This window comes from Amblyomma mixtum, chromosome 9, assembly GCF_055824585.1.
Source record: "Amblyomma mixtum isolate Tamu chromosome 9, ASM5582458v1, whole genome shotgun sequence".
In the NCBI taxonomy this organism is placed as follows: Eukaryota; Metazoa; Arthropoda; class Arachnida; order Ixodida; family Ixodidae; genus Amblyomma; species Amblyomma mixtum.
The window spans coordinates 105,268,322-105,286,422 of record NC_143020.1 but is presented as its reverse complement, the minus strand read 5'-3'; the positions used below and the strand labels follow the sequence as shown (position 1 = coordinate 105,286,422).

Below are 18,101 nucleotides of genomic sequence, written 5' to 3'. Positions count from 1 at the left end.
GGGCTAGGCTGCAACCCAGGTTGCTCTCCGTGAGCAGCCTCTCACGATTAACTGAGCTGGCATAAGACAAACACAGAACGGCTAAATGCGGGGAGTGGCTACTCTAAGTCACGCATGCACGCACACACACACACTGCCTTGGCAGCTTGTTAGGCTGCTAGCCACCCTCTTGTCAGGTGGTGTCTTGGCAGGTCGTAGTAGAGCGAAAGGCCATACGCCACGGCGACAGCGGGGGAACAGGCATATACCCAAGCAGCACATGTAATCGGCCCAATATTGGCAACATGTCGGCAAAGACCGACCCTAGAAAGAACTGGAGTGTGTGGGGACGCCTTCGTCCCCTGCATTCGCTTTCCCGCATTGCACACCCCACTGTTGTTAGCTCCCCCCAAAAAGCACTCCTCTCGGTTCGGTTACTTTTAACTAACAGGGGAGGGCGCTCGCGTCGCAGCGACACCAGCGCCACGGATGGCGTGTTTTGCTGCGCGCGCGCGAGGGATAGCTGGCTCTCTTCTGCTCGGCACCGGGAACGCAAGCGGACGTTTCCGCGTGCCACTCCGCTCTTCGCCGCGGGCGCCTCTTGGTCGGAACTTGCTCCCGCCGAGCCCGTCCCGTCGGGCCTCGGAGTTTATCCCCTTGCCCTACCGTGGGCGAACGTTCGCTCGTAACCGTGCTGGTGAGTCGGACATCCTCGATTCCTCAGTGTATGTTGTTGCTAGCTGGCGTTATTGTTGTTATAGCAATAAATGCCTTGTTTGTGTCAGCCAGTGTGTCGTTCCTTTGTTCCCGTAGAGCAAGGCCCGCCGTGGTCGGCGTGCGCTCGGTAGCGTACGCGACCACGGGGTGGGGTTCGCGCGGTTTTGAACTGAGTCAGCCGCGGTTAAACGGGGAGAACGGATTTATCCCCTCTTTTCAACCCCACAAGTGATGCCATCCATTTTCAATACTGGGCCAATTACCTGTGCCGCTTGGGTACATGCCACCTGTCAGGTGGCACGTATAGTTGACGCGCAATGCAGGACAGGTACCTAACTCCCAAGAAATACACGCATTTCAACTACAAACGAAAAAAAAAAAAAAAATCACTGCATCTTGAACACATTATATCAAGGTTCAACTGCATTCACAGAGATAGAGAACACACGTGAAAAAGAGCACATAGCAGCACCCATAAAAACAATGGATGCAGCACCAGAATGGGAGAAATCGGACTCACCGCGATTGGGAGGAGGTGGTCCTCCCCGGAATCCAGGACCACCGGGTGGTCCTCCTCGGGGGAAAGGTCTCCGCCGGTCAAATCCACCTGCAGCAACGGCAGTACAGACAAATCAGCACGCTGAAGCATGACTCGCAGGTTGACAGAAGACCCCTTCATGCAACGCTCCGAGGTGTGGGGTTTGCAGGCTCGCAACACACCAATTCGGCCTATGTACACAAGAGAAGCTGGTCTTGAAATGATCAAAAAACGAGAAAATTTCGATTCCACAAAAATGGCGTATTCAGCATCAATACACTCTAAAGTTCTGGCCTAAGAAGTTTCAGGGTCTAAGTCCGACCTCCAACAACTATCTATACATTTTGTGGCTACCAAGCCCCAAAACGGTGATTTTGTAGCAAAATGCGGCAGGACTTCATGCCCGTCGCTTCCCACGACCGCGTCCCGGAGAGCCACCATCTTGATTTTGTTTGAAAGCTGCGCCCCTTCCCCACTACCTGGTATGACGCACTACTGTGAAACATTTTTTGGAACGATTGCATCCCGCTGTTTTTTGAGGGCTCTGCAACAACCTCCAAATGGCTGGCATGGTCACTTCAAATGCGATTTTCTCAGCTTCGTGTTTTTTGCCATGACTAGCCTTGCAGAAGTTTTTATGGTGCAATTTCAATGAATCATACACAGCTGAATTCAGAAAGAACTAAATTGTGGAGTTATGCTGTTTTATGTTTGACAGAGCCAAATACTTCAAATTTTGTGAGCTGCAATGTCACCTAACTATACTTCACAATTATGGCACTTAGAAAATAACATTTTTATATGATGCTATATGTCAACAACAATATAATTAGAATAGCTACAGATGGCAGGTCTTCTGCTACAGCTCCATTTCAATCGAAACCAAAGAATGCAGAAAGAAAATGCCTAAATGACCCTTAACAATGTTAACTCAATAGGCTTCAGAACTAATTATATTTTTTAAAACAGGAAGAGAAACACATACCGACATAATTTCATTACAATGTCTTTAATAAAAATATTAATTTCAAGACCCACATTTCGCTGCGTCCTGTTTTGGACTAAACAAGTGAGAGAGAAAACAAAAAGGGCGGTTTTATGGCCACACCTTCAAAATTCACATCCGAATAAAAAAAAATGTTGCAGGGGATACTTAGGCTCCACCATAATAGTATGACGCGATAGCGTAATGGGTTAGTTCCCACATACACAGAAGGTCACTCTCTATATTCATAGATCCCTGGGAGTACTAATACCCCTCCTGGCACAGTGGTGAAGCGGTTAAGCGGGGACACTGGTCTTAGACCCATTTTCCTTATTTTGAGTCCAATCCTGATAAAATGGCCCCACCTTGCTCAGTTTTTAAAACTGATTTCAACAATGAAATTGCCTTTCTTATAAATTAATCGGTTCCCAAGATAATTAGTTTTGATTAGTCATTCATTAGTACCTCGGTGTAAACGAAACTGCTCAATAAAAATCATTTTTAATCCACGGCTACATAGTATGATGAGTAAAGAGTGCAATAATCAATACCATTTTATCATTTTACCCTCATTAGTAATTTTACTGCACCTGGAATATCAGTGTTCAAGGTGTGAATGTAATGCAATGATAAACTTTGTGAAGTTACAAATTTTTGAAGTGTGATTGAACAGATCTGCTTCGATTATTGCACACACTGTGCCTTCAGCTTCCATTAGCAAACAATGTTACATCTCTATTTGTCCTAGATGTTGAGACATCAACATACTAAGGCAGCCAGATTTTCAAAATTTTCATGTCATCAAATTGTCTGTTCCTGCATAAATTCACCCCACACGATGATCTAAATTTAATATTATGGTCAAAATGTTGATTTCTTGAAGGAAAAAACTGGTACAGTTGGAAAATAATAGCTGTGGATTCTACAAATCTCATTTCTTAAAAGTCGATTTTTTGGTCATTTTTTGCTCTCTAAGACCTGTGTCCCCTTAAGCGATTCGCCACATCCAAGCGATGGCAGGTGCTACCGGCGGTGGGCCTTGTGCGAACCAGGTTGCACCGAACACTATTTGCAAACTATTTGAAACTTAAAATGGTCACATGCCCTTGATTTGAGTGCTTCTAACTAGAGAGGTCCCGCAAAGCGCTGAACCCACTACTGCCAGCACTACTCATCGGGATCCAGGGCAGCCGAGACTCACCACGGTAAGGTGGCCTGAATCCGCCACGGTCATTGAATCCGCCGCCGCCACGGTGGTCGTTGAAGCCGCCTCCACCCTGGCGGAAGCGCGACTGCGGAGGCCCGCACACCGCCCGACCCTCCTCGTTGTACTTCTTCACGAGAGGCTCCGCCTCCTCCCGCGGGAGCTCCGTGAAGATCACCTCGTCAAACAGGCTCCCTTGCTCGGGCATCACAAAGTTGGCTACGCGACAGCACCAGGAGAGAGGAGGGGCCACTTTTGGCATAAACAGACTCCACGCCACGCTCACACAAACCACAGTGCATGTAACACATCACAGAGGCAACCGAAACTAGACGGGAAAAACAGCCGCCAACTTGACAAAGACTAACTAGCAATCACGTGCAAGAGTGCATGCTCAAACCTGACACTGCTGGGGGCAAGGTCTAGAGTAAAGTGCACACATCTCGACACACGAGGCACTAGCATACACCTCGACTTACACAGGAAACCGACTTGACAACAGAGCACTACTACTGACAAAGAGATTCAAGCGCCCAGGCTTGAGAGAACCTTGTAGGGGCAGACTTCCTCCCAAGGGCTCAAAGATGCCAAGCGGGTGTCAAACACCACACAAGGACCCTCTCAGGCCGGAGTGCCACTGCCGGCAGGATTGATTACACTGCGTGTGAGGAGTGTGGAACGGTGTGCACCTTTCATCTCTAGGACGGCACTGTCCGGCACGTCCTTGCCTTCCTCTTTCTCCCGCTTTTGACACCGCCTGATGAACTCCTCATCCGTGGGCACTATCACTACGGCTCGGCGCTTGAAGCCCTCGAAGGGGCGCATCTTACGCCGCTGGGCGCTCGGGTACACATTCGTCTGAAACGAGCAGTACGCACACACAGCCCGGTCAGCAAGTTCCGCCCGGCCGTGACAAGAGAAGAAGAGAACAATCCCCGGCGCCAAAATGAGGTTCTGACAAGAGGGGGGGGGGAGTACACACTGAGAGGTGGTTCTCTCGTAGCAACCAGAGAGAGAGAGAGAGAGAGAGATCTCCAGCAAAGTGGCGCCTCCTCCCTCCTTACCTGGTCCAGGATGTAGTTGCGCGGAGTCTTCGACGACAGCTCGAGCAGCTTGTTGAGACACTTGGTGGACTTCTCGATGAGCACGTCCCACCGGCCGGAGTAGTTCCGCTTTCGGGGCAGGCCCATGACCTGCGGATCAGTGAAATGCGGCCACCCGTTACCACCTCCAAAACTTAACAGTATGCACTTGTGTAAGAGCTGCAGTTTTGATGGGATGCGGCTCTCACATGAGACTGTCACTTTCCCTGTTCAATTTCTCCCAGACTACAGCGGGGGAGTCCCGACTGCCCATCCCCCCTTTAATGCGGCGACATGGATTTTTGTAACAATTCGGCGCAGCTCCGGCGAATGCTTCAAATACACAACGAATCAAAAGTGCGGATGAAACAATAGCACCCGACATGAACAAAATGTCCAGAGCAAAACAGGTTGCTAGACCACTTTACTGGCAGACGTTTTGTGCTCCTAAGTTGTGACCCTCTGAAGATACAGCGCCCGATAGTAATGACATAGTCCACCTAATGAGTAACATGGCTGTCACTGTACCCCCCAAATTCCTTTTACTAAATGGCTTGCACAAAGCCATACCGGCTTTCCCTGTAAATTGCAAAAAGGATGGCCTGATGCTCACGCAACCCCAAGAAGTTCACCACCGTGAACCCTTCTTTCAAGCAAAGCCAGCAAGAGTGGCATTTTGGGCAAGAAACATAGAAGTGAACATAGACCCTGAGTAGACCCTCTCCAAAAGCATGCTGCCACTCCTGCTTGTGCCCAGCCACGCACCTTCATCTTGTCGATGATGTTGTTGGTGCCCAGGATGTTGTACTTGCGCTCGGGGAACTTGGCCGTGTACTCGTTGGCCCATGTCGTCTTGCCACAGCCAGGCAGGCCGCACATCATGACCATCTGAGGAGGAGGAGGTGGGAGATAACACTGTGCCAACTGCCAGCTCCAGGTACAAAGAAATGTCCCACGGGAATGAGGGCAGCCCCGAGGCAATGCTCAACTGACCAAGGCCGGTGCGCACGTCACGGTGTGCACCCGCTCCCATTACAGGACCACCATTCACACTTTTCCAACCCGCAAGAGCTGCCCGAATACCCTAAAAATGGCAGAACAACGTTCTCTCCACCTTGAGCCTCCTCCGTTCTCTGACGGGCTGCTACTAAACACATACAAGTGAGCCCAAAAGACCTCCAGAGACAATGATAGAGCTACAGCACCTTGTAGGCTCACCGTTAAAAGCTTGAGTTTACGAGATCCCGCGGCTGAGCTAACATAAGGTGCAGATCAAAGAATACAACCCAGGGCTCGCTGCACAACTCGAAAACAGGGGTTCCCTAACTGGGTTAACTATTTCCCTGAGCCCCTAGATTTGGGCACGGCTCCAGACTCATCTTCCATTTACCCATTCTACTTTGGAACTGTAATCGCGCTCTAAATTCCTGTAGCCCAAACTATTTCCCTGTACAGCCCGCGATTGCAATTTAAATTCGGACATATTTCCGAAGAATGCGTATGCACATTTCTTTTCGTATCCATGTCAGGCAGGCATATGAAGCTGCTCAGCACCTTTAAAGAATTTGCTGAGATTCCCCCACCCTTCTAGGGGCTAAAAAAATATTGAGACTGCCCTCTTTACACAGTGCTTAGCCAATGTCATTTCACTGACACCTTGCCTCCCGGTTACTCCAGACCTGTGCACCATTAGCACAGGGAGTGACCACAAAGCAGTAATAATGATCGTTCTCAGAATGCACCGAAAACACACACACACACACACACACACGCACGCACGCACGCACGCACACACACACACACACACACGTCGCATGTGTGTGAACGCTTTGTGGGTGCACATCTGGATAACACACGCACCTCACAATCGGCCTTCTTCTTTGGTCCCACTGTGCCACGTATCCTCTCGTCCAGTGGCACACATGCGATGAACGTGTAGCTCGAGTCTGGAGGCTTGAACCACGGCTCCGCCTGCGCACATCCCACACAATGCCACCATTTACCATTCTGTCGTGCACCTTTCATTTCAGAAAAAAAGAACCTAAGAATGACATACTTGTCAGAAGTGAGCACAAAAACGAAACCACATCCGCAACGTCATCGGTGCGACAAAATGGCGGCTTAGCATATTTGCGCATTGACATCGCCATACTGCCTACCGCAGCGGCAGATACCGAGAGGATTTGCTAACATCGAAGTGTCCCTCCACCCTAGACTTCAATCAACGCGGAAGAGCAGGCTGCAATGGCGCAGAGTTCAGCCCGACACCCGGTTGCAAAAAAGAAAGGTGACCTTGTGCGCGGAGGCAACAGGAAATCTGACTGCGTCCCAAGATTTTCACCAGCAAGCCAACCCTGAGGGCTTTCAGCGGGTTGAAAGAGGACCGGTTTCCAGAAACACCCAAGCCACAGGATGAAGCGCGACTTGCTGCAGGACTTTTGAGGAATGGGTGCAGAATGCATGGAGCATGATGCCGTCTGTCATGATCGACAAGGCCTTCAATAAATGTCACAGACAGCACCATAGATGAAATGCTCTGTCCCAATGCGGAGAGGGTAGAAGCAGTGGCAGTCATTCATTCCATGAAATCAGTGGTTGCAATAAAGGCTGGCTGTTCCAAGTGAGAAGAAGGTTAACTTTTTATCGAAGCATGAAAATCCGGTGCGTGTTACAATCGAAGGCATTGCACTTTTTTTCTGTGAAAAACGGGTGCGCATTACGATCAAGTAAATGAGGTACAAGTTGGGAGTTTTCTCGCCGCTACGAGACATGCATTACTTGACCCACCACTACAGTAACCGGGCCCAGTCCCCTGGTTATGCCAGGCTTGAGCCCGAAGCCGAAACAAATTGCTGCTCAACAAGGAAGTTCCAAGAAAGCTGTACACCAAGTGCGCCGTTCTGTTCAGATGAGTCCGTATTCAATCTCCACACAATTATGCGACCTTTTTCACTGTCAAGACGTGTGAAGACAAGCTTCACGCTTGGCAAGGACCAAGCTTTCGACCGACAGTGGCTGCCGCTGTCAGTCACGACTCCTCGCGTTCACTGGTTGGCGAGCCAGCATGCAAAGCGGACCAAAAAAACGTGCACACTTGCTCGCACTCACCAGCTGTCCAAAGTTGCACTGGAAGGCGCAGTTCTTGACCAGGACGTGGGGGAAGAGCGCCCGTCCCTTGAGCGTCTCCCGGGGGACCTCAAAGGCCGTGCCCAGGTCCCGGCCGTTCTTGGCAAACGACAGCCGCACAGGGTCACTGTCCAAGTCCTGGGGGAGAAAGACAGGTAGAGGAATGCCACTCAGGCATACGCCCACAAACACAACATCCTGCTGTATGTGCAGCCTCACGCAAGTCAACGCAGCAGTCGAGAGAGAGAGAGTGCCTACCGCCATGCCCAGAATGACGTCTCCTTCCGCAAAGGGCTCCCCGTAGTCCTTGAACTTGCAGTCCACTGAGATCTTGCCCGTGCCACCATAGCCGTATGATAGGGGCTCCTCACCTGGGGAGGGGGCAAGGACAGGCTGTTAATGACATGTGCACACACACACATTCCATTAAAAAACTAAAAAGAAAATTGCCTGGCCTGCACGGCCAACTCAATGACAGGCAGTCCAAAGTCACTCGCATGGGAGGAAAGTACTTGAAAGGCACCCACCTAACTGCATAGATGATTCCTCGACGGAGAAACCCACACGTGCCACATTGGGGGTGGGCTCGTCTGAGGGAAGGTGCGAGACGTCCAGGTACTTTGTAATCTGTTGGGGGGCACCAACACAAAAACCCACATCAGTTCTAGCCATCGCAAGACAGTTTTGTTCGTCGCGGGACAAAAAAAAGTCAAAGTAACTAGAAACGCGCAGTTTCACCAATAAGAAAAACTGGGCTTTTTAGTTGGTACTGGCCATACAGTCGTGGACAGAAGTAAATGGACCCCGCTAAGACAGTCAAAACTGATGTGTTACACAGCGAAAAGTAATAGATGGTTGCTGCAAATGCAAGTAATACAGAAAAACCAACAACTCCTCTGACAATTTGAAAAATTTGTGATCCCTTGAATGAGACAGTAAAAGCTCGTGCCGATCACGGTGCACCGCATATCCTGTTCACTTCATTAGCTTGAATCAACGAGCTTTTACTGCAGTGCAACGGACATTTTTAATGCCTGCGATTTTGGGTGCTTGTACCAGGGCCTTTACAGTAGTTGCCAAGAACTGCGAATCCAGAAATCGACGCCTCCTTTGCCACAGGCAGCACTTGCCTTGGTCTCGAAGCAGATCTTCCCCTTGTTGGCGCCGAACGTGGCCCGTGCCCCAGCCCACATGAGGCCGAAGCCATGCTGGCTGAGGGACTCCGCCTCGTACCGGCTCTCCTCGATGCACAGGTTCAGGTCAGAGTTGTCTGCCAGAGGGGGGAAAAACACAAACAGTCAGGCTGACTGACAGCGGGCGGTACCGCATCCGCTCCCACAACTTCCAATCTCCTAGCAATTACTGAACATCAAGGGCTCTCAAACAGGGTTCCACGCAATCCCTGCGTTTTCCTGGCAGTGTTTTTGCAGGTGCCCGGAGCACATGGGCCCATGCATTCCCCAAACCCATCCAACCCTTGTTTTTAACTACTTTATTTTAGGACTAATCAGAACGGGCAATTTCACTACACAGACAGTCAGCTTTAACAGAATTCACCACTATTACCAGTGGCCATGCAAACAGGGCTTCGTTAGCACCCTTTGAAAGTCGCTGAATGGCATTCCCCCTCCCACCCTCAAGGCTAAAAAAATTGGAAGCACCCGCGCTTTACGTTGACTAAGCCATATACTAGCGGTCACTCATCGATAGCAGCTGAAACACAGTCCTGCAAACAAATTTTGCCAGCAAGGGGGACACTGGAAATTTCAGAGATGCAGTTCAAACGCTTGCTTATCAGTGCACTTTGATCTCGGAATTGCAGTCACAATGCAAATATGCAAATGCGCACATTTACGTGCTCTGCACGCATGGCTGTAAAAAGGAAGAGCTGAACATCAACCCAAACTTAATATTTTGTTTCAAAGACACCTACACAGAAACCAACACGAGGTGGCTTCTGGAATGAAATTTCAACCGGATCATGGTGACAGCCAATTTCTCAGAAATTATTGTTCAAGGCCAATACAGTCAAAACTGGATACAGCGAAACTAAAAAAATTCTAAAATTTTTCTAAAATTTTTCGCTGCATGCAGTTACTGCACGAAAACTTGAGAAAGTGCAGTGCAGAAACGAAATTAAAATGCGAAACAAATGTAGGTAAAAATCACCCAACAAACGTGCGCAGCAAAGTCACCGTCACTCAGTTGTAAAAACAGAGAACCGTTTCACGAGCGCGTTAGTAATGCGACTGTGGCAGCAGCTGCAGTTCCTTGTCAACCGCAGCTTGTCAACCGCAGCTCACACGTGATCAGTGCTGGCAAGTTCAAAACGCATAGCACATCGATGAGAAAAGACACGTGCACGGATAAAACACTCACATGTATCAAGTGTGACGAGCGTGACATCAAAGGTGTCCTCTGGAAATTCTTCTACCTTCACAGCCGGTGGCGGGGATTTTGGCCTGCAATGCACGGAACAGATGTCCCCCTTTAGACTAGCGCACAAAACGAGGAAAAAAAGGGTTCACTTCACCCCTCAAAGGGAGCGACAACCGTAACACACCTCATTGTACCAGAACAAACCACAGACAGACAAGCAGCGTCCAGACAGAGAGAAGCCACTCGAATCTTATCACCCACACGCTTTCGTTATCACAACTGAACACACCTGCCAGGCTTCCGTGGACACTTATCGCACACACATTGTTGCTGCAACCAATCTGCTTCTGCAAAGAGCCCCTCCCACGTAACAGATCAAATGAATAGAAAGGTTGCCAAAAGCAGCTCTAACGGTGCTTGAATTGCCTTGCTGCAGTGACCGCTGCAAGCTCTAAATGTCAGCACCATCGCAGAAGAATATGGAAAGTTAATTCTAGCAGGTTCAGTGCCAACGCTCCCGATATGTGCCATAAAAATCTCATCCTCACCTCACCCCCCCCCCCCCCCCCCCCCAAAAGGAAAAATTTGGTCACAAAAGCAGAAACTTTACCCACTCATTCCCTATTAAATAAAATGCGAGAATACAAGCCCCACCCGCTCTCCAACAAAAAGAATGGGTGCATTGGTAGGCTGGTCTACCTGCCAGCCTTCCAGCCCAAAAAGGGACACCTCTCCTATAGACTATAGCACTCTCTCCAACTGCCAAAGCTTTGTGTGTCCCCAGCAAGCACGGGTGTGGTGATGCAAACAGACCCACCTGATCCGCTGGGGACTCGGCGACCTCTTGCGTTTGCCTGGCTGGACAGCATCGCCTGTGGGTGAAGGAGGGGTATGAGGGCACAGCACACACGCAACCAGTTTGACACTGAGGGCCCCTGCAGTGGCAAGAGCGAGTGCCAACGGCAGCCACGACAATGAACACAATCCATGGCTGCCGACTAGAGAGGCTGTCGGCAGTTTTCTTTTAGAGGATGTGAATTTCCCCGCTCGGTGCATCAATACAATAGACTGCTTCAATTTCGAAACCTTCATTTCCGACACCTTCCGAATCTCCCGAGGTAACGCAATGCCCTCACGATTCATCCGGCACATACATGCAGCAACCCGACAGCCCAACATGGTACACATGCTGGCGCTTCTCCACACTCCAGCACCCCACCACCCCAAGTTACAAGAGTGCAAAGAGCAACAAACACCAAAACTGCACTTCAGTGTCATCAGTTACATTTAACTGTGAACTGAGACAAGCCCACAAAAAGAACCTTTGTTTACTGAAGCCACGTAATGCGTATCATTGTCAAAAAATTAAGTTACAAAAAAAAAAAGAGATAATGGAACACTACACTACATGTCGACTATAAAAATGGGCCTCACACCTATGTAATGCATTCATAGAATGGATTCCTCAGTGCCGCTAAGGATGCCAGATCCTTTTAAGGCGAAAGCCTTTAACGGCTCATTCTGCCATCTGTCCATTACATCCAGTGCCTGGACGACAGGTGTCCACCGAGATATGTGGGACGGTTACTGCTTAATTTCCTTTCCTCAAATACTTCTTCATTACAGCCCCTTTCTCCCTCTTTCTTCTTTTGCTCCCACTTCGTCCCTTCCTCTACCATGCATTTCTGCGGCATTTCCTTTCTCCAAAAAGTGTTGGGCCCAGAACGGGTGGTGGAGTTTTATACAACAAGCTGTCGTATTCCGCTCCTAAAGGCTAAGCTCTTTAAGAGTCATTAATTAGTATTTAGTCATTAATCAGCAATTATCCATGGGTTAGTAATTTTATCATTACTTATTAATTAGCACTTAATTATGTGTGACCTCATCCAGTGGTGACGTCACCAGTGCCACACAGGCAGTCGAAGTGGTGCGGAAAACGCTTTCGCCTCTACGCACCTTAGACAGTCAAAGTGCCCCCTGAATTTTTTCCCCACTTTTCTTGCATTCAATAAGCACTGCCACCCCACCAAAGATAGGGAGAGAGATAGCGAGACAGAGAGAGGGGCAGGATGCTCACCCCTGCCGGCGTCGCCACCTGCCAACTGCTCCTCCTTCACCTGCTGCTGCTCGCCATTCACCTGCAGGGCAGGTGTGGGGGCCGTCGTTTTGTCCTCCGCCGGCTCCTGCTTCACCTGCACAGCCTCCATGGCCGAGGGGCCGTCCTCTTCAATGGGCTCCTCCTTCACCGCCTCCTCCTGACAGAGGGGGGAGAATTCGGGGGACCATCACGATCCGCCACCAGCCACCCCAGCAGCACAGGTGATCGGCCCAATGTTGCAAACAGATGGCCTTACTATAGGACTGGCTTTACCAATGTGTTTCCAATATTGTGCCGATATTGCAAATGGGTTTCGTTTATGGGGTTACGTCCCAAAGCGACTGAGGCTATGAGAGACGCCGTAGTGGAGGGCTCCGGAAATTTCGAACACCAGGGGTTCTTTAAAGAGAGACTGAAGCACTTTTTCTGAAAATCGGGCTGGCAGCGGCATCCTATAGTTTTTCATGCTGTATACTGGAATATCGCATCCAAATAAGGCAAAAACAAGCGCGAATTGCCTTTTTTAGCCGAAATATGCGGCCTGTGCCGCGGGGCATGCCGCGCGGCGCGCCGCCGCCCGTGATTGGTCAAGAGAGGTCGTGACGTCACTTTGAGGACTGGAGAAGCTGCCGATGCGGATCCGGCGCTGCGTTGAGGGCAGATCGCAGCTTTCCGTGTCGTTGTAAAAGCGAATACGGCGAGTATTTTTTTTTACTGACCACCGAAGAAAAGGATACTACAGTTTGCTCATTCCACGTATCCCCTGAAACCAAAAAAGACACAAGCAAAAAATTCTATGCCTAGCACAAGCATACGCCAGCGTCAAAGACGCGATGCAGACCTTGCGTAAAAGGTGCCAGCACAACCTCGGCTCGTATTCTCGGAAAGGAAGGGGTGCGAACAATACTCAAGTCAATTACCACCACCGGACGCCTCCTGGCTCGCCCGGAAGAGCGTCATCCTAAAGTAAAAGCCCAAAGCACTGTGTACAAAAAATCCTGTTCTCAGTACCCGGCGTTTCAGGTTGGGGCAAGAAAGTATTTCAAGGAAACGATGAAGGAGCACAAAGTTGGTGTCAAAATTAGCGAAGCGCAGTGGCCAAGCACTGCGAGGCATGTGACCACAAGATAGTGACGCAATCATGGTGCGCTGGAAACCAAGCCAAATACGCGCACAAATACGCTTCACTCCTGGCGCGTTCAGCAGATGCCAGAAAATATTAATCGCTGCCTCGGAAACGTTTGCCCTTCCTAGATTTGCAGTTTAGGTTCAGTGAAGTAGTTGCCAACTATACCGTATTTACTCGCATAATAGGCGCACTCGCATAATAGGCGCACCCCTAGTTTGGGCGCGAAAAATCAGATTTTTTTTATTTCCGCGCATAAAAGGCGCACCCCGAACTTGGCACTGTGATCAATACTGTATTTACACGATTGCAAGCCGACACCTCGCCACCCCCCGCTCCCCAATCTTTATTTTAACAAAGTTTTCGCTGAACTGACTACTAGTCCTCACTAGTGCTGCTGCGGACCCACAGCACGTACAACGACATCGCGTAGAACAGCCGCACACAGTTTTCAGGGATGCTCACTTTAAACGTCTGTTTGGAAAGCTTCATCTCCAGCCGGAAACATTGCCGACTTAGGCCCGCGAAAACGTCGGCGCTTGGAGTCGCGTACGAAAATTTAGGGACGCCGCAGTCCCAACTGCCCCACTTCTCGGCCACGTCGTATTTTCCGACCTGCCGCACGCTAGCCGTGTTCTAGCCGTGTTCGAGAGCAAACTCCCAGCCGTGTAGCTGTTAAGGTGCTTGGCCGTCGAGCTAAAACAGCAACGCTCCTCGGCAAAGCCATAAACCATGATGAACTATCGCGCTACCGCAGACCCCGGCACTTGACAGCAGCAAGAAAAAAAACAAAAAAAAAAAAAACGAGCTGGAGATGCTGATGGCGATATGGATAGCGATATGGCGAAGGAAAACGTTGATGATAAGCTGCGGCACAGCCATAAACCACGATGAACTATCGCGCTACTGCAGAACCCGCTACTGCAGAACCCGGCACTTGACAGCAACAAAAAAACTAAACAAAAAAAAAACGAGCTGGAGATGCTGATGGCGATATAGATAGCGAAAGCTTGCAGCGAAGGAAAACGCGGCGAAGGAAAACGTTGATGATGATGATAAGCTCTACCTCGGGCGCCCTCCGTGGGTGGCGTCTGGAAGCTCCTGTGCGCGTGTGTGGCCTCCACGCTCAAGCGCCCGTTGCGCGCAGCCGGAGCAGATCGCAGAGGCCCCGGCGCGTGCATTCCAAAGGCTATTCCCGCGTGGGTCGTGGAAAGTTTAGGTGCGGCCCTTACACGGATCTTTTTTTTTTTAATATTTTCTTCGGGAAAACGGGGTGCGGCCCGTACACGAGTGCGTTTACGCGGTGTGTTCAATTTTGAGAGTCGAAAAATTTCCGGAAATTTTACCCCGCGTAATAGGCGCACCCCGAACTTTGAGCCGGATTTTCTGGAAAAAAAAGTGTGCCTATTATGCGAGTGAATACGGTATGTGTGTTTAAAAGCCAAGCTAGTTGCAACTCGCCCGCTGCCACAACTTGATGAAGAAACCGAGTAAGGTTGCAGTGTTTTTATGCAAAAACTCGGTTGGCATTCATTTCTCTCATAAATTTGCATCCGAAATCAACGTCGAACGCTTTCATTTTAATTGCTTAGCTAGGATTAAACGAGATGCCACATATGAAGAGCTTCGATGCTTGCTTGCTTGCTTGGACACGTCGAACCGAGTATAAAATCACTAACCGAGCCTTGCTGAGCACGTCTCAGGTGGTCTGGCCGCACCTAAGCTGAGGAGAGCGACACGTGCTTAAGCCTCTATAAGGTTTCTTCAGGGGCTAAGTGAGCATGTTTCTACTTTTAAAAGAGGCGCTTCTTCGGAATGGTGACACGCCTCTTATGCGCGAGGAAATCAATGGAACTGTGTCATGGTTCAGCCGCGGCTTTTCGACAGAAATCTCCAGAGATCACACTAGGACAAGCTCTGCCTGTAGCCGCTCTTGCAAAAGTGTTTCGAGCAGAGTAAGCTTGCTTTAGTCGGCTTGAATTCTTCGTCACAGCAGCGAGCGGTTGCGCTGCGAGCTTGTGATCTTGCGGAAAACAGTGGAAGACGACACAGTCGCGGCCGTAGTTGTTCGTGGACACGAACGCAGAGTAGTACCTCGTGTTGAATCTGATTTTCAAGGTCGGCTGACACGCTTTGTACGTCACAACGCAGGTAGTACGAGGAACAACGCATGCAGCACGAGAAACAACGCGCGCTGAAAGCACGCTCGGGTGCGCCGAAGCATCCCCGGCTCCTCAACATGACGTCACGCTGGCCGACATGGACGAGGTTTCCCTCTCCGCTGTTCCCCTCTCCTGCGCTCGCGCGGGGCGCGGGAAATTTAAACATCGCATTTTTAATTGGTGATTGCGCCACTGTTTTAGCCAAAATCGAAAAAATAATTTCACAGACGTGATCAGCAATGACAGTACTTCAAAACCCTAGAAGGTTAGCTGATTCGAAAACCGCCTCAGTATCCCTTTAACGTGCACCGACATCGCACAGTATGCGGGCCTCTAGAATTTATCCTCCAAAGAAATTCCAGCCGCCGCGGCCGGGATTGAACCCGCGTCTTTTGGGTCAGCAGCCGAGCACCATATAAGCAAAACCTTAAGCTAAACTACGAGCATCGCCGCAGCTTTTCGCTTCGAGATATCCAGGCTTAACCTTAGCTAAGCCACAGACAATTTTTTTTTTTTTTTCCATCTGCTTTACCTCGCCTCAGACCTTCTTTTGCTTGGTTGGTTTATGGGGTTTAACGTCCCAAAGCGACTGAGGCTATGAGAGACGCCGCAGTGGAAGGCTCCCGGAAATTTCGACCACCTGGGGCTCTTTAACGTGCACTGACATCGCACAGCACACGGGCCTCTAGAATTTCTCCTCCAAAGAAATTGCAAATGGATGGCATTACTATAGGACCGGAATTTGCCGATGTGTTTCCAATATTGCTAAACGGATTGCATTACCAATGTTACCAATATTGGGCCGGTTACCTATGTTGCTTGGGATGCATGACCACCACTAGCCAAGATTCAAAACTACCAGCTCCTCGGGATGCTACCAGCATCACTGGTTACCCTATTCGGCCACGGCGTAACCATAAGCAAACGTAACCCATTCAGTGTTGTTGGTTACTGCCAGGATGCAACGTGCCACAAATGGCTGCAGCTTATATTTGGAAACCCCTTGAGACAAGCTGCATTGGACTATCTCAATGCTAGGTGTGCGACATGAAAACAGAAATCTGTTTTTAATATAGACTCCTGCACATTTTTCGATAGCTACCGTGTGGCACTGCAATGCGTGCCTCTTTACGTGCTTGTTTTACAAGTACCAGGGCTTTAAAATGGCAAAAATATGCTGATCTATTCATGCAGGAACTTCTTGAAGAAAATGACTCAAGTGTAACTGAGATTCCGAAAGCCGTGTAGAACCCCAATGCGGACATATACGAGGAACGAACTGAAATGAAATAACCAGCCAGAACAGCGGAAATGTTTTTGTGTGGCTTTGGGAAGTGCCTTACAGATTTTAAATCTGGTCATTTCTTCCTACTGGATGAAACGTTGAGACCGAAGAGGTGACTGTAAGCTGCATCTTAATTTTTCCAACAACAGAATAAGCCGCATGCACATTATTATATGGTAAACTGCGAGACATTTCCAACCAAAACTTCTTAAAACTTGTGTACTGAAACAGATGTTCAGAGGACACAATGAGTACAACACTCATCCCTGGCGCAGACTTGTTTTAACCAGTAGGTATGCACGTCACAAGACAACTTATGTCGACTAATTGAATCCAAGGAGTCCACACATCTATTTGCTGGTCCGAAATGCTGCATGCACCCGTTGGAACCAAATCTACTGCGGAGTCACAATAGTGCACCAAATGTGAGGGGAAACCCATTCGGCCACGGAAGTGACAACAAGGAGACGGGAGAACATGTTCAATGCTGTTAACCAATGCTCAGACGAAAGCAAAAAAGCAATAAAAATAGGAAGTGCTGTCTGATCACCGCTCTTCCAAGACAAAGCCAAGCAACGGTTAAGCCTATACAGGCTATGCCAATGTTCCTACCGTTAGTGTGGCACGCAGAGCCTACAGCTACATCTATCAGCATTCGAACAAGGTTATAAAGAGAAATGTTGACAGGCACTGAAGGCAAGACAAGAGGGCAACCCAAGCATGCACAAACACGAACACAAGGTTATTATGAGTTATTACAAAGGTGAAAAAACCAGCTCGCTCAATGGGTGGCAGACAAGCCGATAGAACTTCCATGAAGCTATAAGGGGACACCAATGACCAGCTAAAGTTAGCCTTTACCGACAGATAACCACGTTCTAATGCAGACACTAATTTTGCAGAAAACAGAGCTTTGAGACGTATATCCTTGGTATCCCTTTAAGACAGAGTGAACGGACAAAGCAGACTGGAGTGTTACAAGCAGGACAGAACGAGCTGTTTGCTCAAGGCAGCAGTGACGGGAAGCCTGAAGAAGCCGAAGTCGAGACACAGAGACAGGACTGAGTCAAAGCCAGGCCGCCCAGATCGAATGCGTCTGGCGCTTCATGTGTGTGGGCCAATCCCTCTCACCATTGGTTCTTGCTCTTCGCTGCCAGCTGTCTCGCCAGACTTCTGTGCTGTGGCAAATTCCTCCTTTTGTGGACAAAGGCCGGATTTTTGTTTTTTCACCATGGGAGAAAAAAAAAAATAAAGGCAAAAAGGTTTCGGTCGGCAAAGTGATGCTGACAAGAACGACAAAAAAAGTGGGAACTCCGTAGTACGGGCAGGTGCATCAGTTAGTGCTGTTGTCCCCAGGGACATTGCGTCGGCCGGGAAAAGAAGACCATTGATTTGACGCAAGCTCATCACGGCAACCTGC

At 49.4% G+C, this 18,101-nt stretch overlaps 1 protein-coding gene across 4 annotated transcripts in view; it reads right to left on the bottom strand.

The window, feature by feature from the left end:
• LOC149330509 (heterogeneous nuclear ribonucleoprotein U-like protein 1) overlaps positions 1 to 18,101 on the bottom strand; it is a 29,663-nt gene that overhangs the window by 6,390 nt on the left and 5,172 nt on the right. For 2 of the 4 annotated variants that reach the window (XM_089561115.1, XM_089561118.1), the window contains exons 4-17: positions 17,813 to 17,875; positions 12,088 to 12,265; positions 10,828 to 10,882; positions 10,011 to 10,093; positions 8,762 to 8,901; positions 8,159 to 8,258; positions 7,890 to 8,002; positions 7,614 to 7,769; positions 6,366 to 6,476; positions 5,271 to 5,393; positions 4,488 to 4,616; positions 4,113 to 4,281; positions 3,421 to 3,642; positions 1,217 to 1,303 (exon numbers count right to left, since the gene is read on the bottom strand). In XM_089561115.1, coding sequence (XP_089417241.1) covers positions 1,217 to 1,303; positions 3,421 to 3,642; positions 4,113 to 4,281; positions 4,488 to 4,616; positions 5,271 to 5,393; positions 6,366 to 6,476; positions 7,614 to 7,769; positions 7,890 to 8,002; positions 8,159 to 8,258; positions 8,762 to 8,901; positions 10,011 to 10,093; positions 10,828 to 10,882; positions 12,088 to 12,265; positions 17,813 to 17,875 — 1,729 coding nt within the window. The remainder of the gene's footprint in view (positions 1 to 1,216; positions 1,304 to 3,420; positions 3,643 to 4,112; positions 4,282 to 4,487; positions 4,617 to 5,270; positions 5,394 to 6,365; positions 6,477 to 7,613; positions 7,770 to 7,889; positions 8,003 to 8,158; positions 8,259 to 8,761; positions 8,902 to 10,010; positions 10,094 to 10,827; positions 10,883 to 12,087; positions 12,266 to 17,812; positions 17,876 to 18,101) is intronic. The other 2 variants (XM_089561116.1, XM_089561117.1) reach the window with 1 other exon arrangement.